Genomic DNA, 15,046 nt, shown 5'->3' with positions numbered 1-15,046 from the left:
CCCCGGCGCTGGTGGACGGTGACGGTGTCCCCGCTCTGTCCCGCAGAGCCTGCCCCAGATCTGCGGTGCGGGGGCCGGGCAGGCGTTCGCCTCGGCCCTGCAGCAGCTCTACACGGCGGTGACGCTGCAGGAGGCCAAGCAGGCTCGGAAACGGCACCACTCGGGTGAGGAGCTCCTGGATGTGAGGTGGGGGGGGGGGGGGGGGGGGCGCGTGGGGCACCCTTTGGGCGAGCCCCCATCCCCGGAGAATGGGAGCGGGGACCTGGGTGGGGGCAGCCCGCCCCTCGCACGTGTCCCCCTTTGCTTTGGGCCGAGCTCCCCTTGTTGCCGGTGTGGGTTTGGGCGCTGCCACGTGCTCCCTCATCTCAACCCCAAACTGCATCTCTTTGCTCCTGGTACCAGAGGACGCCGAGGGCCCGGCACCCGCTGCAGAAACCTCAGGGCACCCCGACCCGCAACCGCAGTCCCCGGAGGACGAAACAGCGTCTGCGAGCGAGGGAGCCACGGTGAGCACAGCGCTAGGAGCAGCCTGGCCGTGCCAGGGCCTTCCGAGGCTGGCAGGGAGAGGGAGCCAGACGCTGTGTGCTCCTCCTGGCCCCAGCAGCCAGCCTTCGCCCCCCACACCGTGCATCCCAGCCCCGTGCCCGTCCAGGACACGCTGGGGGGCTCAGCTCGCTTCCCACCACGTCCTACCCCCTGCAGCCTGGTTGGGGAGCGTGTGGGCTTGTTGCACACATGTGTGTGATGGTGCACGTCCACCACATGGTGGGGGGGTGTCACTGCTCGCACACGTGCACCCATCCCGTGGGAACCCCTGCGGGGCACTGACGCTGCCTCCCCTCTGCTCCCAGCTGACCTCCTCCCCGGTGCAGAAGCCCCAGCTGCCCGTGGCCAAGGCCAAGCCGAAGAAAGCGAAGGGGCTCTTCGGCTGAAAGGTCGCTGCCACCACGCGAGAACATCTGAGAGAGGCAGAGCAGAGCACGGCGCATCCTCCGCCTCGTCCGCACCTCCCCAGGGACGCTGCCTGGGCCGTTCCTTGCTCCCGAGCTGCCTCCAGATGGGGACGTGGGCACCTCGTCCCCTCGCTGATGTCTCGGGACACTTTTCGGTGCCTCTCCCGGGGTGCAGCTCCCAGGCTGCCCACATTGGACATGAGGGGAGCGGGAGGGCTGCTGCCGTGTGGATGCCAGCAGGGATGCTGCGGGGCTCCAGCAGGGCACGGGTTTGGGCTAGGAGACAACGCACCCTGCTCCCGTGCTGGTTCGCGTTAAAGGGCTGTGTCCGGGTGACGTGTCCCCTCCTCCTGCTCTGTCCTCCCTCAGCCAGCAGTGCCCAGACAGGCGTGCGGCCCCCCCGTGCAGCTGGGTCCCTCAGGCTGGTCCCGTCGTCCCGGGGGCTTGCGGTGGCTCTGGATGGTCAGGAGCAGACAGGAACTCAGGGCTGTGGGGCAGAACGGCAGCTCCCAGCCCCTGCTGAGCCTCACCCTGACCAGCAGGGTATGGGGTGGGTGCTCGTGAAGGAGATTGCTGAGTCCTGAGGGCAAAGCATGGGGCAGGAGCCCACTTTCCCTTTGTCCCAAGCAGGGGACACACCGTGTGCCAGGAGCCAGGCGCAGCCCTTCCAGCAGCTCCCCCAGGGTCAGTGGGCAGGCGCGTGGGGTTAATCCATGCTCCGGCCTCCAAGGGGCAGGGGACAACCAAGCACTGAAAGCTTCCAGGCCCGGGAGCAGCCCTGGAGCAGGTTACAGATGCTCTCTGGACGCAAAGCACCACCTCTGCCCCTCCATACCCCACCCATCCACCCATCCATCCATCCACCCATCCACCCATCCACCCATCCATCCATCCACCCATCCATCCATCCATCCGCCCATCCATCCATCCACCCATCCACCCATCCATCCATCCATCCATCCATCCATCCATCCACCCAACCACCCATCCACCCATCCACCCATCCATCCATCCACCCATCCATCCATCCATCCGCCCATCCATCCATCCACCCATCCACCCATCCATCCATCCATCCATCCATCCATCCGCCCATCCATCCACCCATCCATCCACCCATCCACCCATCTATCCATCCACCCATCCATCCATCCATCCATCCATCCATCCATCCGCCCATCCATCCATCCATCCATCCATCCACCCATCCACCCATCCATCCATCCATCCATCCATCCATCCATCCATCCAACCACCCACCAACCCACCCACCCTCTAATCTTTCCTATCCTCTTCCAGCCCTTGTGTCCACCTGCTTCCTTTGGAGCTGGCATGCCACTCCTGTGCCCAACCAGGTCCCAAAATAGCCAGCAGGGCTGGGCAGCACCGCGCACCGCAGGGACCCCTGCCCCTGCCTGCCCCCGGCTCCCCGGGGCTAGGCTGGCCACAGCCTCGCTGCCTGCTCTCACGGACGGCGAGGGGGAAACAAAAACATCCGGAGCAGCCCCCGTGTCTGTGGAAGGGGAATGAAAGGGCCTTTGCAGGGCCGCAGCCGGCCAGTCCCAGGGCGAGAGGTTTTTATATTTCCTCTCCGAGGGAGCAGCGTGCGGGGCAGGGTGGGTGGTGGGAAGGGGAAGCCGCGGGATGGGGAGCTTGTGCCGACAGCCGTAGCTGCCTTGTGTCCTGCCTTCTGCTATCTGCCAGCATCTTACACGGGCAAAACAGCACCCAGGAGCTGCCCCCCCTTGGGACAACCCTTGGTCTGGGGCTTGGGGCAAGGACCCGCTGCAGGGACAGATCCTGCCCCGCTCCCCCCGGGGAACGGGAGGGATGGGCTGCAGGAGCGGGGATGAGGGTGGGCAAAAGCAGGAGATCGGAGCTGTCAGCGGGGAAAAAGGGCTCTGCTGATGCCCCCCAGCCCCCAGCCAGGGCAGGGCAGGGACCCCAGCCCCTGTGGCTCCGGCGTGGAGCCCGCCGGTGCCTGCCTGGCCCAGGTTGCCGCCGGCTCCGGGGAGTGTCACCGCTCATTGTCCCATCCCCATCCCGCTGGGGTCTCCTGCCCTGTCCCCACCCCCTCCTCCCTGGAGCCGGCTGGATTTGAGCTCCCGACAGACATTAAAGGCCACAAGTTCGGCCTCGGCCTCCATAAATTTGATTCCATAAATATTAGTTTTCGCAGGGTTTAATGAAGCCGTTATGCCGGGCACGGCCCAGCACCCCGACCCGTGCCCTTAATAAGGGCTCTGTGGCCTCGATTAAAGGGACCTTTCAATCGCTGTCAAGTATTTTTAGAAAAGGAAAAGAAAAAAAAAAAAAAGAGGGAGAGAGAGAGGAGAAGAAGACGACCAAGGCAGCGAATAGGGAGAGGAAAATCCCAAACCCGTCCGGTGCAAAAATAGAGAAATAGCACCACCTAGACTGACTGCAGCGCCCGGCTCCGCGCCTGCCCTGCGCAGCGCCCGGCTCCGGGCAGCCCTGCGGGGCCTTGGGGCAGCCCCGGGGCCTGAGGGATGCGGGGATGGGGCTTTGTGGGTCGGGGGGAGAGGGATTTGGGGATGGGGGCCTTTGTGGGTCAGGGAGAGAGGGGCTTGGGCAAGGTGAGGACGCAGCCGGGAGCAGCGCGTGGGGACCGTGCGTCCCGGTGGTGCCTGAGAGTGGCTGGGTGATGCCGGAGGTGCTGTGGGATACGGGGATGGAGCCCGCAGCCCTCCCACCTCTGCTGGAAGGTGATTCCTCCCCGTGCCCCAGTGCTGCGGCTGCCAGTGCTCCTTCTTACTGACAGCCCTGGTTAGACAGACCCCGATCAGCCAGCAGCCCCGTGCAAGGTCCCCCCCTCACCATGCCCGGGGGTCCCGTCCCGCTTGGCCCCATGTGCCAGCAGGCTTTGCCCAGCAGGGACGCGGGCTGGCATCGGGAATATGGTGCTGTGGGCGGTGCTGAGCTCACAGCTCGCTTTGGCTCCTCTGGAAGGTGTTGCAGAGAGCTTGCGGTGTCCCCAGCACAGTGCCACCTCTGTGACCCACCCAAGGGCTGGGGCAGGACCGGGGGGGGCTGCCCTTCATCAGCGGCAGGTGTCAATGGGCAGGAGTGATTTCGGGTGTCCCCACGCAGGAGCCCTGCAGTCCCTGCTGCGCGGGGACACAGCGGGCTCTGCAGCCAGGCTGTCACTGCTCACCACGGCCAGAGCTGGTGCGGGATGCTGGGGCCCCTGCATGGGCAGGAGCCGTGGTTGCAACCCAAGTCAGCTCCCCGTCTGACTCCGGCTGTGTCAGGTCTGGAAGAAACAGCCCTGCGTCCCTGTGGGGAGAGGGTACCAGCGAGGGCAGAGCCAGGCTGCTGTCACCCTGGGGCTGCAGCGGGGGGGACAGGCACGTGTGACATGCACGCTGTGTGTTGCAGGCTGCAGCGCTCCTTCGGGTCTGGGTTCGGGTGGCTGGGAGCCGTAGGACACTTCTCCCTGGTGATGTGCTGCACCCTCAGCGCTGCCCCAAACACTCCTGTTCCCCGCTCCTCGTGGCAGCGATGAGCACGGCGGGGAGCTGGGCTCGCTCCTCGTGGGAGTGCAAAGCAGCCCAGGGGACCTTGCGGACTTAAGCCAGGCTCTGCTTCTCCCGTGCCTGCGATGCACCGAGGGCTGTGCCCTTGCTGCAGCCCAAGGGAAGGCAGAGGCGGGGCTGGGGAGTGGTGCTGGGACAGGTCTCTGCTCTGCCTGTTGGCTGCCTTAGGATGCTCTGCTGGAAGAGTCGGCTGAGATGTGCAAGTGTTGTGGCTGGGGGCTGCTGGCCAGCCCCTCTCGCTCCGTCACGTGCGGGTGCAGCAGCAGGACAGCCACGCCGTCCCACGCAGTGGCAGGGCTTCGCAGAGCTCTGGGCACAGCTTTGGGCTGCGTGGCTACCGAGTACAAAACCCAGATGGAGAAACCTCCGGCCAGCTTTGCTCCCACAAGGGAAATGGTCCTTTGGGGCTGTTGGGCAGCAGCATCCCAAGCACATGGGTGCTGCCGGCTGCATCCCTCTTACCCGGATCTCTCGGTGCCGATGAGGCCAGCGCAGACCTGCGGGCAGAGCCGGGCTGCTGGCCGGGCCGCTCCAGCCTGGCCTTCCCGGGTACCCCATGGAGCTCCCCGTGCCCCGTGCCCACCAAAGGGCACCGTGGTGAGGGGGCATCCCCCCGAGGGCTGCGTGTGCAGGGGTGTCCCGAGGTCACCGCCTCACCTGGGGAGGTCCCGGGGAACCAGCGGGGTGCGCGCAGAGCCCTGCCGGACCCCTCCCCAGCGCACAGCTGGGGGAGAACCGGGGGGGGGGGGGGCCCCGCGAAGCCTCGCTCCTGAAATCAGGGTGTTGTATTTACTTTCCCCTTTTGGCAGCTAGAAGGGGAAGCCCATCCCAGCCCCTCATTGTTGTCTCAGCGAGTTAATCAGATGCCATAATCCTGTTGTGGAAATATCGGGCCTCCCTGGAAACAATGGGGAGCGAGAATATTGTGGTTAAATTTCAACCAGCTGCCTCCCTGCTCTGTTTGATCCCCGCCCGCAGGCCCGGGCCCCTGGCGAGCAGGCGGCGCGGCGGGGGCCGGAGCCCCGGGGGTGCCACCCCGTGCCCAAGCCGCGCCGGGGGAGCCCCCGGGGGGGCGGCCGGGGAAAAAAAGGGGGTGCGAGGAGGGGGGGGGGGGGGGGCTTGGCGGTCCGGGAGCGTCCCGGGGCGGCCCCGGGGGGCAGGTGGCGGCGGGCGGCCCGGCGGGGTGGGCTGCGGGCCCCGGGGCTCGGCCGGGGGGAGGAGGCTGCGGGCGGCCCGGGGCAGGTTCCGCGGGGAGGAGGAGAGGGAGGGAGGGCGCAGGGAGGCTGGGACACGGGCAGGGTGCGGTCCTGGCGGTTCCCGGTCCCGGATCTCTTCAATTTCCCCTCTCACTCCTGCCCGGGGAGCGGAGGCAGCGGCGGCTCCGCTCTCCTGCTCCGGCCCCGCCGCGCTGACCGCCAGGGCGCAAACCGCGGGGGGCTCCGGGCAGCGCCGAGCCCCGCGCCCCGCAAGCGGCCGCTCTCCTGCCAAAACAAACGGCCCTTCGCTATTTATTGCCGCCGCCGGGGCACGGCAGCTCAGAGCGGGCCGACACCGACACCGGGCAGCCGGAGCGCACCCGCGCCGGGCACCCGCTCCTCGCCACCGCAAGGCACCGCCACCGCCGCCGCCACCGGCCCCGCCGCCGGCACCGGCACCGGCACCTGCCCGCCGGCTGCGCCCCGCATGGGGAGCCCCGGGGCTGGCGGAGGGAGCGGCGGGCGAGCCTAACGGGGCCCCCGGAGCCCCCGGAGCCGCCGGTCCCCCGGGCCGCCCCGGGGCCGCCGGGCGCGCCATGAAGCCGGCGCGGCTGCTGCTGCTGCTGAGCGGGTGCGCGCTGCTGCTGGCGCCGGCCGTGCGCGGCTGCGGGCCGGGCAGGGTGGTGGGCAGCCGCCGCCGGCCGCCCCGCAAGCTGATCCCCCTCGCCTACAAGCAGTTCAGCCCCAACGTGCCCGAGAAGACGCTGGGGGCCAGCGGCCGCTACGAGGGCAAGATCGCGCGCAACTCGGAGCGCTTCAAGGAGCTCACGCCCAACTACAACCCCGACATCATCTTCAAGGACGAGGAGAACACCGGCGCCGACCGGCTCATGACCCAGGTACGGCCCCGCCGCCGCTCCCTTCTCCCCCCCCCCTCCCCTGCGCCGGGCACCTGCGGCCCCGCTCCGCCGCCGCCGGTGCCCGGCCGGGTGCCCCGGTGCGGCACGGCCGGGACGGGGAGCTCGGGAGCAGCGCCCCGCCTCGGCTCGCCGGGCACCCCGTCCGTCCCCCGAGGTGGCGGCGCCCTGCCCGGCTGGCCCCAGCCCGCGTCCCGCCGTCCCCGCGGTCGCGGCACGCTGCCGCGCCGTGCCTCCGGCCGGCGGCGCCGGGACGCGGCGCTCCCCGGTGGGGCAGCAACCCTGCCCCGCTGCGCCCTGCCTGCCCTCGCCCTTCTGCTCCGCGTGGCGGAGGGCAGAGCCGAGCCCGCAGGAGGAAGGGGGCACGCGGAGGAGCTCCAGGAGCACCTTGCTGGCCTCGTCCCACGCCGCTGCCGAGCCCCTGCGCGGTGGTGCCCCCGCTTCTCCCGTGCCCCCCGGGTGGGATGGTGGGGGGAGCCTGGCAGGGGGCAGCCCCCGGCTGGCGGTGTCTGGGGAAGGGGAGAAGCTGTCGGTGCAAACGCCCTGCTGAAGACAGCCTGCAAGTGTCCTGGGCCAGGGGAAGGAGGGGCACGGGGGACAGAGGACGGCAGCGGGTGGCGGGGGTGATGCTGGACGAAGGTTACTCTGTGTTTTAATATTGCCGGGAGAATGCCTGAGGGTTTCAGGAATGCAGATAAGGAGCCGCACGGCCTTGCTAAGAAACCCGGCCACCAGCTTCAGCACCGGGTTACAGCCCGAGCGAGCTCCTGGGGGAGGCGGGGGGGGAGCCGGGGCTGCCCGCTGCCCACTGCACCCCCTGGTCGGGGGCTGGCAGGCGGGTGGGTGAGCTCCTGGTGGCAGGAGCCAAGCAGGGCTCTGGCCGTGGACTCTGCCCGAGGTGTTGGTAACAAGGAGAGAAGTGGCTTGGGTGCCGGCTTGGCAGCTCTGTAACCTCATGTGCCCCAAGGGGCAGGTCCCTGAGGGCAGACGCTGTGGCACGGGGCGGTTTTCAGACGGGGGGCTGCAGCAGAGGGGCTGAATCCAGCCCCCCGTGAGCTGCACAAGTCGTGACTGCTGGTCACTGGAGCCTGCATCTCCTGATGCAGAACAGCTCCTGGGATGCTGAGGAAGAGTGAGCTATGCTGAACGAGTGACATCGCATGGCTTGGATTAGAGGCAGGAGAGCACCTCTGACTGTGTTTGCCTATGAGACTGCTCCCACCGCCTGTCCTGCCCCAGGCAGTGCCCCTGCCCCCCACCCCCCCAGGACCATGTCCCGGGCTCCGTGTCCCACCTGCCAGCCCCCTCCTCCCTGCTGCCTTGCTGGCAGGGCACCTGGAACTCCCTGGGTCTTCTCGAAGGTTACGTGCGTTGCCCAAGTGAGGGCTCTCAGCCCTGCACGGTCCCTGCCACTGCACGTCCGTGCACTGACGGGCACCGTGGTGCCTGGGGCAGCCGGGCAGAGGACTGTCCCCGCTGCCTGGCACGACTTCTGGCAGCTCGCTTTCATCCCACAGCCCTCCGGGCTCATCCCTTGGCCCCTGGCTGTGGGAGATGCCCCCAGGCATGGGAGCTTTGGCACCGTGCCCCGCGTAGCTATGGGCTGGGAAAGGCCATTGACCCAGCTCCTTGTCCCTTCCCCCAGTGCCTTGGCTTTTACTGCTGTTGACTCACTTCAAACCTGTTTTCTTTCCCCAAGTCCAAGGGTCTGGGTGTCCCAGGCAGCCTGACGATGCCGCCTGCTTGGGGGGGTGGGTAGTGCTGCTCTCTGCCCGCCTTCCCTTTATCGTTTCATCTTCCTCAAGAATTCCAGTGTGTTTGCTCTCGCTGGTCCCACTCGGAGGTGCTGAGATAAGGCTGGAGGCAGAGCCTGCCTCACCTCTCCGCGGCAGCCTGGCCCAGGAATGTCCCAGGCCCCCTGCCCCCACGGTGTCCCTACCCCAGCCATCACCCCTTGCAGACACCGGTGTGGCGACCGTCCTCACGGCGGTGACAAATCGCTCTTGGGGACCTCAGGAGAGGATCTTGGCTCCCTCTGGGAGAAACTCCACCTGGGGACAGATGTAGCGCGATCCTTCTTCTTCTCCTGGCCACGCTTTGGGCATGGGGTCGCGGCTGCGAGCAATCGCATCCCACCCACAGCCCCTGTGTGAGGCTGTGGTCCCACCTGAGTGTCCCAGGGTCCCCGGTGGCCGTGTCCTCTTGGCGCTGTGCCCTTCCTCCAGACCTGCTGCCTTCCCAAGAGGGTGACACCCCCTGCCGTGGGACAGTGCAGAGCCTTTACATGTGGCATGGAGGTGTCCGGCCACCCGTGACACGACAGGGACGGGCTGTGCCCTCCCTCACACGCTGCCACCACGCACCTTCCCCCCAAACCCCGCTGTCTGCCTGTCTCTCGGGTTTTCAGCTTGGACATCCCGGCCCTTCCCTGGTCCCCAGGGATGTTTTAGCCCCCCTAGGCTGCGCGCTGGGGACCGCAGCCTCCTGGATGAGGCCGGAGGGGAGACCGGAGGCTTCTTGCGCCGCTCCCCATCGCTGCCCGCTCCCCGCGCATCGCCACCTGCCCGCCCTCGCCCACCGCTGCTTGTCACTGCTCATCCCCGCCCGGTCCCTGCCCTCCGTACCTGCTCGCTGCCGGTCCCTGCCCGTGCCCTGACACCTGCTGGCCGCCAAAGGCACAGGCACGGCCGGTGCTGGGTGCTGCGGGGACCCTGACAGCCCGGGGAGCAGGGGTCCCGCTGGAGGTGGCACTTCTGGGGACAAGGGTGGCACAGCTGGCTCCCGCTAGGACAGGCTGGCCTGTCCCCAGGGGCTGGTGGCAGGCGGTGTGCCCCACCAGGGGACAGAGGTTGGAGGGTCTCGGGGGGCGTGCGGGGGCTTTGCCCCGCAGGGAGCACCCGGAGGAAGGGGGGGTCGGCGGTGAGGGCGCAAGGGGGAACCGGAGCTGGGTGGCGAGGGGACACCTGGAGCGGAGACCGTGCAGGGGATGCAGCGGGGTGCTGGGGGCTCGCTGCCTGCCTCCGCAGCGGAGCCCCCAGCCCCAAGCCCCCTCTCTGCCAGCAGGAGCCTTGGGAGCTCCTTGTGCCATGCGCAGAGTGGCACCACGGTGGTGTTTGGTGAGGACAAAAGTCGCTCCCCTCCCTCCTCCTCCCCTCTCCTGGGCACTGTTTGTCCAACACCTTCCCGGCTTATCTCCCCACACCCAGGGAGCCATGAGACGAGGGCAGAGGCGCTCCTCCGCCCCATGTGGGGCAAAGACCTGCCTGGCACTGCCCTTCCTGGGGCCTGGACCATGCCAAGAGCAAGCGGGGTTCCCCAGGAGCAGCAGCACCCACCTCCCCCGGGGCAGCAGCTGGTGATGGGGGACAGGGTGAGGGCCCACGTGTTGGGGGCAGCTCCCCGCAGGAGCGGTGCTAGGGCCTTTCTGAGCCAGGGGTTGGACCCAGCACCAGGTTTTATAGCCTTGGTTCATGCTCTCTGGGACAGCGTCTCATGACCCGCTTGTGTCGCTGCCACCGTGACGTCCTGCGGCACGGAGTTCCAGCTCAGCAGTGACAGCACGCAAACATCCCCCGCGGTGTCTGCTTTTAGCCTGCTGCCCGGTTCTTTCGTTTAATGTTTCCCTGCACTTGCCCCGTATGGGACCTTAACGGCCCCGTCCCCCTCTCTGGTTTCACAGAGCTCTCCCGTTCCCCCCGTCAGCTCTTCCTGGCCGGGCAGTCCCAGCCTTGCTCACCCAGTGCTGTCCAGGAGCTCCCCAACGCCATGGCTATCACTTTCTTTCCACCTTTTCTGTCCTCCACCCCCTTTGCAGCCAGGGAAGGGGCCAGCAGTGCGGGCTGTACTTGCGAGTCAGGTGCACAAGGGGCTGATGCAAGGCCGGAGCAGGTCTGGAGCTGCAGCTGTGGATGGAGCTGTTGTTCTGGGGGAAGTGGCCGGGGCGCCCAGGCATCCAGGGCTGGCATCCTTGGGTTGTGCTTTGGGGTGAGAAACCCTGGCAGGGCAGGACGAGGCAGGACTCAGCTCGCTTGTGTGACCTCTGTGGCAGCCCTGGGGCTTTGGGACCCGCTGTTGTCCCCCGGGGTTTCCTTGTCAGCTGCTTTTCTCTGTCCCTTGGCTTCGCGGAAGCATGGTGGGGCGCAACCTGCGAACCAGGAGGGCAAATCCCCCATCCCAAAAGCTTTTCCTGACTCTGCCCCTCTGCCCCACAGCGCTGCAAGGACCGCCTGAACTCCCTGGCCATCTCCGTCATGAACCAGTGGCCGGGGGTGAAGCTGCGGGTGACGGAGGGCTGGGACGAGGACGGCCACCACTCGGAGGAGTCGCTGCATTACGAGGGCCGAGCCGTGGACATCACCACCTCGGACAGGGACCGCAACAAGTACGGCATGCTGGCTCGCCTGGCCGTGGAGGCCGGCTTCGACTGGGTCTACTACGAGTCCAAGGCGCACATCCACTGCTCCGTCAAGTCAGGTAAGGCTGGGGGGGACGGTGAGCGGGGCTGGGGGACGGCCCCCCTGTTGCAACGTGCCGTGGGAGCCTGGCTGCTGGCTGAGGGGGGGGCTCCTGGGGGGGTGCTGGCTCCCGCAGCCCGATTTCCCTATCTGGGGCAGGCAGCGGGGCAGGGAGCGAGTCACACCCCTGTGGGAGCAGCGCCGTGGGGCAAATTCGCCATCAGAGCTGTCTGCTGACCCCCCCCCATCTCCACCCGCCTCCTTTTCCCACCCCGCGCCCCCTTTTCCTGTCCCCCCTGCCCTTGCAGTCCCTTAGCCCCCATCCGGGGTCTCCTGCGGCCACCAGGGCATCGCGCAGCAGGGACAGGGACACCCAGGCAGGGACAGGGACACCGAGGCAGGGACAGGGCAGGGTGCTCTGGGGTCAGCTCCGTGCCGGGGAGCAGGGCCGGGGGGGTGCTGGGGGCAGCGGGAGCTGCGGGAAGCCGGCCGGGGCCGGGTGCTGCGGTCGCTGCTGTCGCTCGCTTCTCCCGTACGGTGCTGAAAGGGGTTTCCGAGGTGTGATTTGATGGGGTGCAAGGGCCCCCCCCCCCCGGCTGAGGGGGGGTGGTGATGATGGGGAAGCTGTGCCCGAGGCCCCCAGAGCCCCCCCGGGTCCCTTCCCGGCTGCAAGCCCGGTGCCGGCGGCGCTGCGGGCGTGCGGCAGAGGGCAGCAGCGGCACACGCACGGCGGGGACGCGCGGCCAACCCCACGCCTTGGGGCCTTGGGGCAAAAGGGCCGTGCCCACGCGTGGAAAGAGCCTCGGCGGTGCCACACAAGCCCGGCCTGCCCACGGTCACGGTGGCCGCCCCCCCCCCCCCCCCCCCCCCCCCCCCCGGCCGCGCGCACACCCACGCCCGAGGAGCCGCGGTGGCCGGGGGCTGCCGCAGCGGTGCCGCTCGGTGCCCCTCGTCCCCGCGCTTCGCCCGGGCGCTGCGGGGGGTCCCCGCGCTCGGCTCCCACCGCACTCTGCCTGTCCTGCTGCCCTAGCCCGCAGCCAGCGGCCCGACACCCCCAGACGCCAGGCTGGCCCCCCGCGCTGACCCGCTCCCCCGTGCCGATGCCAGGACGGGCGCATCTCCGGCCCGCGATGGACGTGGGGCGACCGCGGCGCAGAGAGGGAGCGACGCACCCCCGGAGAAGAGGGACAAAGCGTGGGCCAAGGACCAGGGCTCCCGGTGCCCGGCGGGGCTGGCCGGAGAAACGGGGCCGGGCTCCGAAGCGAGGACCGTGACCCCAGTGCCTTGGGGCTGGCCGGAGGAGTGGGGCTGTGCCCCCGGAGAAGGACCAAGGCTCTTGAAGGCCAGGATGCTCCCCTGGACTGACCGAAGACAAACGCCACGGCCCAGGCAGCCGAGCAGGGCCCTGAGACCCTGGAGGGCTTCTGGAGGCTGGCCAGAGCCTCGTGGCTCACAGCGGCTCCCCGGGGCTCCGGGTCCCCCAGATTTATCCCCAAAGCCGTGGGGTGTGTGGTGGAGCCTGTGGGGTGCCCATCCTGGCCCTCTCCAGAGCTGTGTACAGAGGGCAGCCGGGCTGCCCCTGCCTCTTAGTAAATGGCTTTTATTTTTGTACGGATGGCCGCGTGGCCTGTTGTATGTATTGCGTCTCGTCGGGTCCCCCCTGCACCCGCACATCCCTCCGTGCCCGGTGCCTGTGCCCCTGCTTCTGCCAGGTGCCCCCCTTGCCCTCCTGCCAGCCCCCCCCCCCCCCGTGGCTCTGACGCCTGCCTGGGGACGTGGGGTGCAGGATTTGGGACCTGTCCCTTGCTGGGGAGCAGGCACGGGGCGGACGCTGCACCTCGTCTGAGCAATAAAAGGATTCTGTCCCAGAGATGGATGCCTCTCTTCATGGGCCTGGGGGCTGGGATCTGGCTCTGCCCGAGGCTGGGGAGGGATGGGGGGGCCGTGCGACCTGGGGGGAGGCTGAGGGGTTAGGTGGGGACCTGGGAGAGGGCCCCAGGGGCTGGGAGCTCGAGGCTGGGACCGTGCAGGGCCAGGAGCTGGAGCCTAAGCGAGATGTCCCTGGCAGGCAGTGGGAGGGCATCAAACAGACCCTAGGACAGGGCTGGCTGTGCCTTGGGGGAGCCGGGGCTGCTGGGGGGCTGAGCATCGCTCCTTGGGAAGCCGGGGATCCCCTGCCAGTGCCAGCACCTGGCTGGATGTACCCTGGGCGCTGGGGACACCCGGTGACTTGTTTCACCTGGAGAGGGGCAGTCCCCCCGTGCCACCGCCCCAGGGGACGTGTCCCCAGGTGTTCGGGTGCTTTACCTTGTGATTGCTGCTGGCGCAGCCCTGCCCAGCAGCCTGGTGGCTTTTCCCTGATGCTGGCCGGGGGTTTTGACACGTCCCTGCTGCTGAGAGAGGGCTTTGGTGCAGGGAGCGCGGGGCGAGCGGGCAGGCAGGGGGAGGAGGAGGCTGCAGCAAGGGGTGGGGGCGAGCTGCGGTGCTGGGCGCTGCACCCTGCCGCCGTTCCCTGTTGTATTCTCCCTGGTGGTGCCGTGGGTGCTGCACTGCGGGGCACGGGCAGGCAGGGAGCGCCCTGGCACCCAGGGAGCGGCCACGCACCCTGCTGCTCTGCCTGCCACCAGCACGGGGCTCTGCACCCGCTCTTCAAACTGCGGGTGCCCCCGCGCCCAAGGGGTGTTCACCCTGCGCTTTGCACCGGGGCTGCACTTTGCACTGGCTGCTCCCTGGGCCAGGCAGGTTTGGGGACCCTGCTTTGCAGAGTGGTCACAGTGCCCTGGCACCACAGTGAGAAGCGGGTGCTGGCACACACAGCAACCCCCCCAAATGGCACGGGGGGGGGGGACCCCAGGATTGTGCGCAGGGGAGCCACGCAGGGTGGCGATGCCCGCGCAGAGGGCAAAGCCGGGCAGCACGGGGTCTCTGCATGTCACGGGGGAGATGCTGGGGGTCTCGCAGACGGGTAACCCTCCTCTCCTCTCTCTCCCTGCGCAGAGCACTCGGCTGCTGCGAAGACGGGCGGCTGCTTCCCCGGCCGGGCGCTGGCGACGCTGGAGAACGGCGCCCGGACGCCGCTGTGGGCGCTGCGGCCGGGCCAGCGGGTGCTGGCGATGGACGGGGCTGGCCGTCCCACCTACAGTGACTTCCTGGCCTTCCTGGACAAGGAACCCCGCGCCCTCACCGCCTTCCACGTCATCGAGACGCGGGAGCCCCCCCGGCGCCTGGCCCTGACGCCCACCCACCTGCTCTTCGTGGCCGAGAACGCCTCGGCGCCCGCCGCCCGCTTCCGCCCCACCTTTGCCAGCCGCGTGCGCCCCGGACACTTCGTGCTGGTGGCGTCGGGCTCGGGGGGCTTGCAGCCCGCCGAGGTGGTGGGGGTGCGTGGCCGGACGGACGTGGGGGCTTACGCCCCGCTGACGAGCCACGGGACGCTGGTGGTGGACGACGTGGTGGCCTCGTGCTTCGCCCTGGTGCAGGAGCACCAGCTGGCCCAGCTGGCTTTCTGGCCGCTCCGGCTCTACCACGGCCTGGTGGGGTGGCCGGGGGTGCAGGGGGACGGCGTGCACTGGTACTCGGGGCTGCTCTACCGCCTGGGCAGGCTGCTGCTGCCCCCCGACAGCTTCCACCCGCTGGGGGTGCCCCGGGTGGAGAGCTGAGGGTGCGCTGGCGGAGGAGGTGGCCGCGGGGCGGCTCTCGGGGCGGGGGGGGCGGCACGGGGACGTGCCCCCGGCGGAGGGGGGCAGAGGGGGGCTCCCCCGCACGCCTCCTCCGCGCCCCCCCTCCTCGCCCCCTTGCTGGTGGGGGGCGCCCCCGGCGGGATCCACATGCTGCTATGTGTGTGTGTGCGTGTGACGTGCGTGTGCGTGTGCAGGGTTGGCTAACGGCGGAGGTCTGGCAGACGAGGGGGAGCAGGGCCCGGAGGGGCTAGGGGGCAAAGGAGGGAGCTCCTGGCAGCTACAGCCCGGC

At 68.9% G+C, this 15,046-nt stretch overlaps 2 protein-coding genes across 2 annotated transcripts in view; both read left to right on the top strand.

Annotated features, from left to right (window-relative positions):
* NHEJ1 (non-homologous end joining factor 1) overlaps nt 1–1,286 on the top strand; it is a 33,757-nt gene extending 32,471 nt beyond the window's left edge. The window contains exons 6-8 of the mRNA XM_035556105.2: nt 47–164; nt 403–506; nt 852–1,286. Of these exons, the coding sequence (XP_035411998.1) occupies nt 47–164; nt 403–506; nt 852–932 (303 nt within the window). The 3' untranslated portion in view covers nt 933–1,286. The remainder of the gene's footprint in view (nt 1–46; nt 165–402; nt 507–851) is intronic.
* Nucleotides 1,287–6,302: 5,016 nt separating this feature from the next.
* Nucleotides 6,303–14,736, top strand: IHH (Indian hedgehog signaling molecule). The gene is made up of 3 exons (XM_035556120.1): nt 6,303–6,605; nt 10,835–11,096; nt 14,075–14,736. Exons 1-3 carry the CDS (start codon nt 6,303–6,305, stop codon nt 14,734–14,736), a joined length of 1,227 nt encoding a protein of 408 aa, XP_035412013.1.
* Nucleotides 14,737–15,046: the final 310 nt, after the last annotated feature.

The sequence above is a fragment of the Cygnus atratus genome, chromosome 6 (assembly GCF_013377495.2).
Source record: "Cygnus atratus isolate AKBS03 ecotype Queensland, Australia chromosome 6, CAtr_DNAZoo_HiC_assembly, whole genome shotgun sequence".
Lineage (NCBI taxonomy): Eukaryota > Metazoa > Chordata > Aves > Anseriformes > Anatidae > Cygnus > Cygnus atratus.
The sequence above is the reverse complement of the archived record's forward strand: the minus strand, read 5'-3'. Positions and strand labels throughout refer to the sequence as shown.

Bases quoted from the DNA above. Each gene is read 5' to 3' on its own strand.
- IHH (XM_035556120.1), top strand. From the start codon at position 6,303: ATGAAGCCGGCGCGGCTGCTGCTGCTGCTGAGCGGGTGCGCGCTGCTG. The intron at 6,606-10,834 runs GTACGGCCCCGC...TCTGCCCCACAG, and splicing joins CCGACCGGCTCATGACCCAG to CGCTGCAAGGACCGCCTGAA. The intron at 11,097-14,074 runs GTAAGGCTGGGG...CTCCCTGCGCAG, and splicing joins CCACTGCTCCGTCAAGTCAG to AGCACTCGGCTGCTGCGAAG.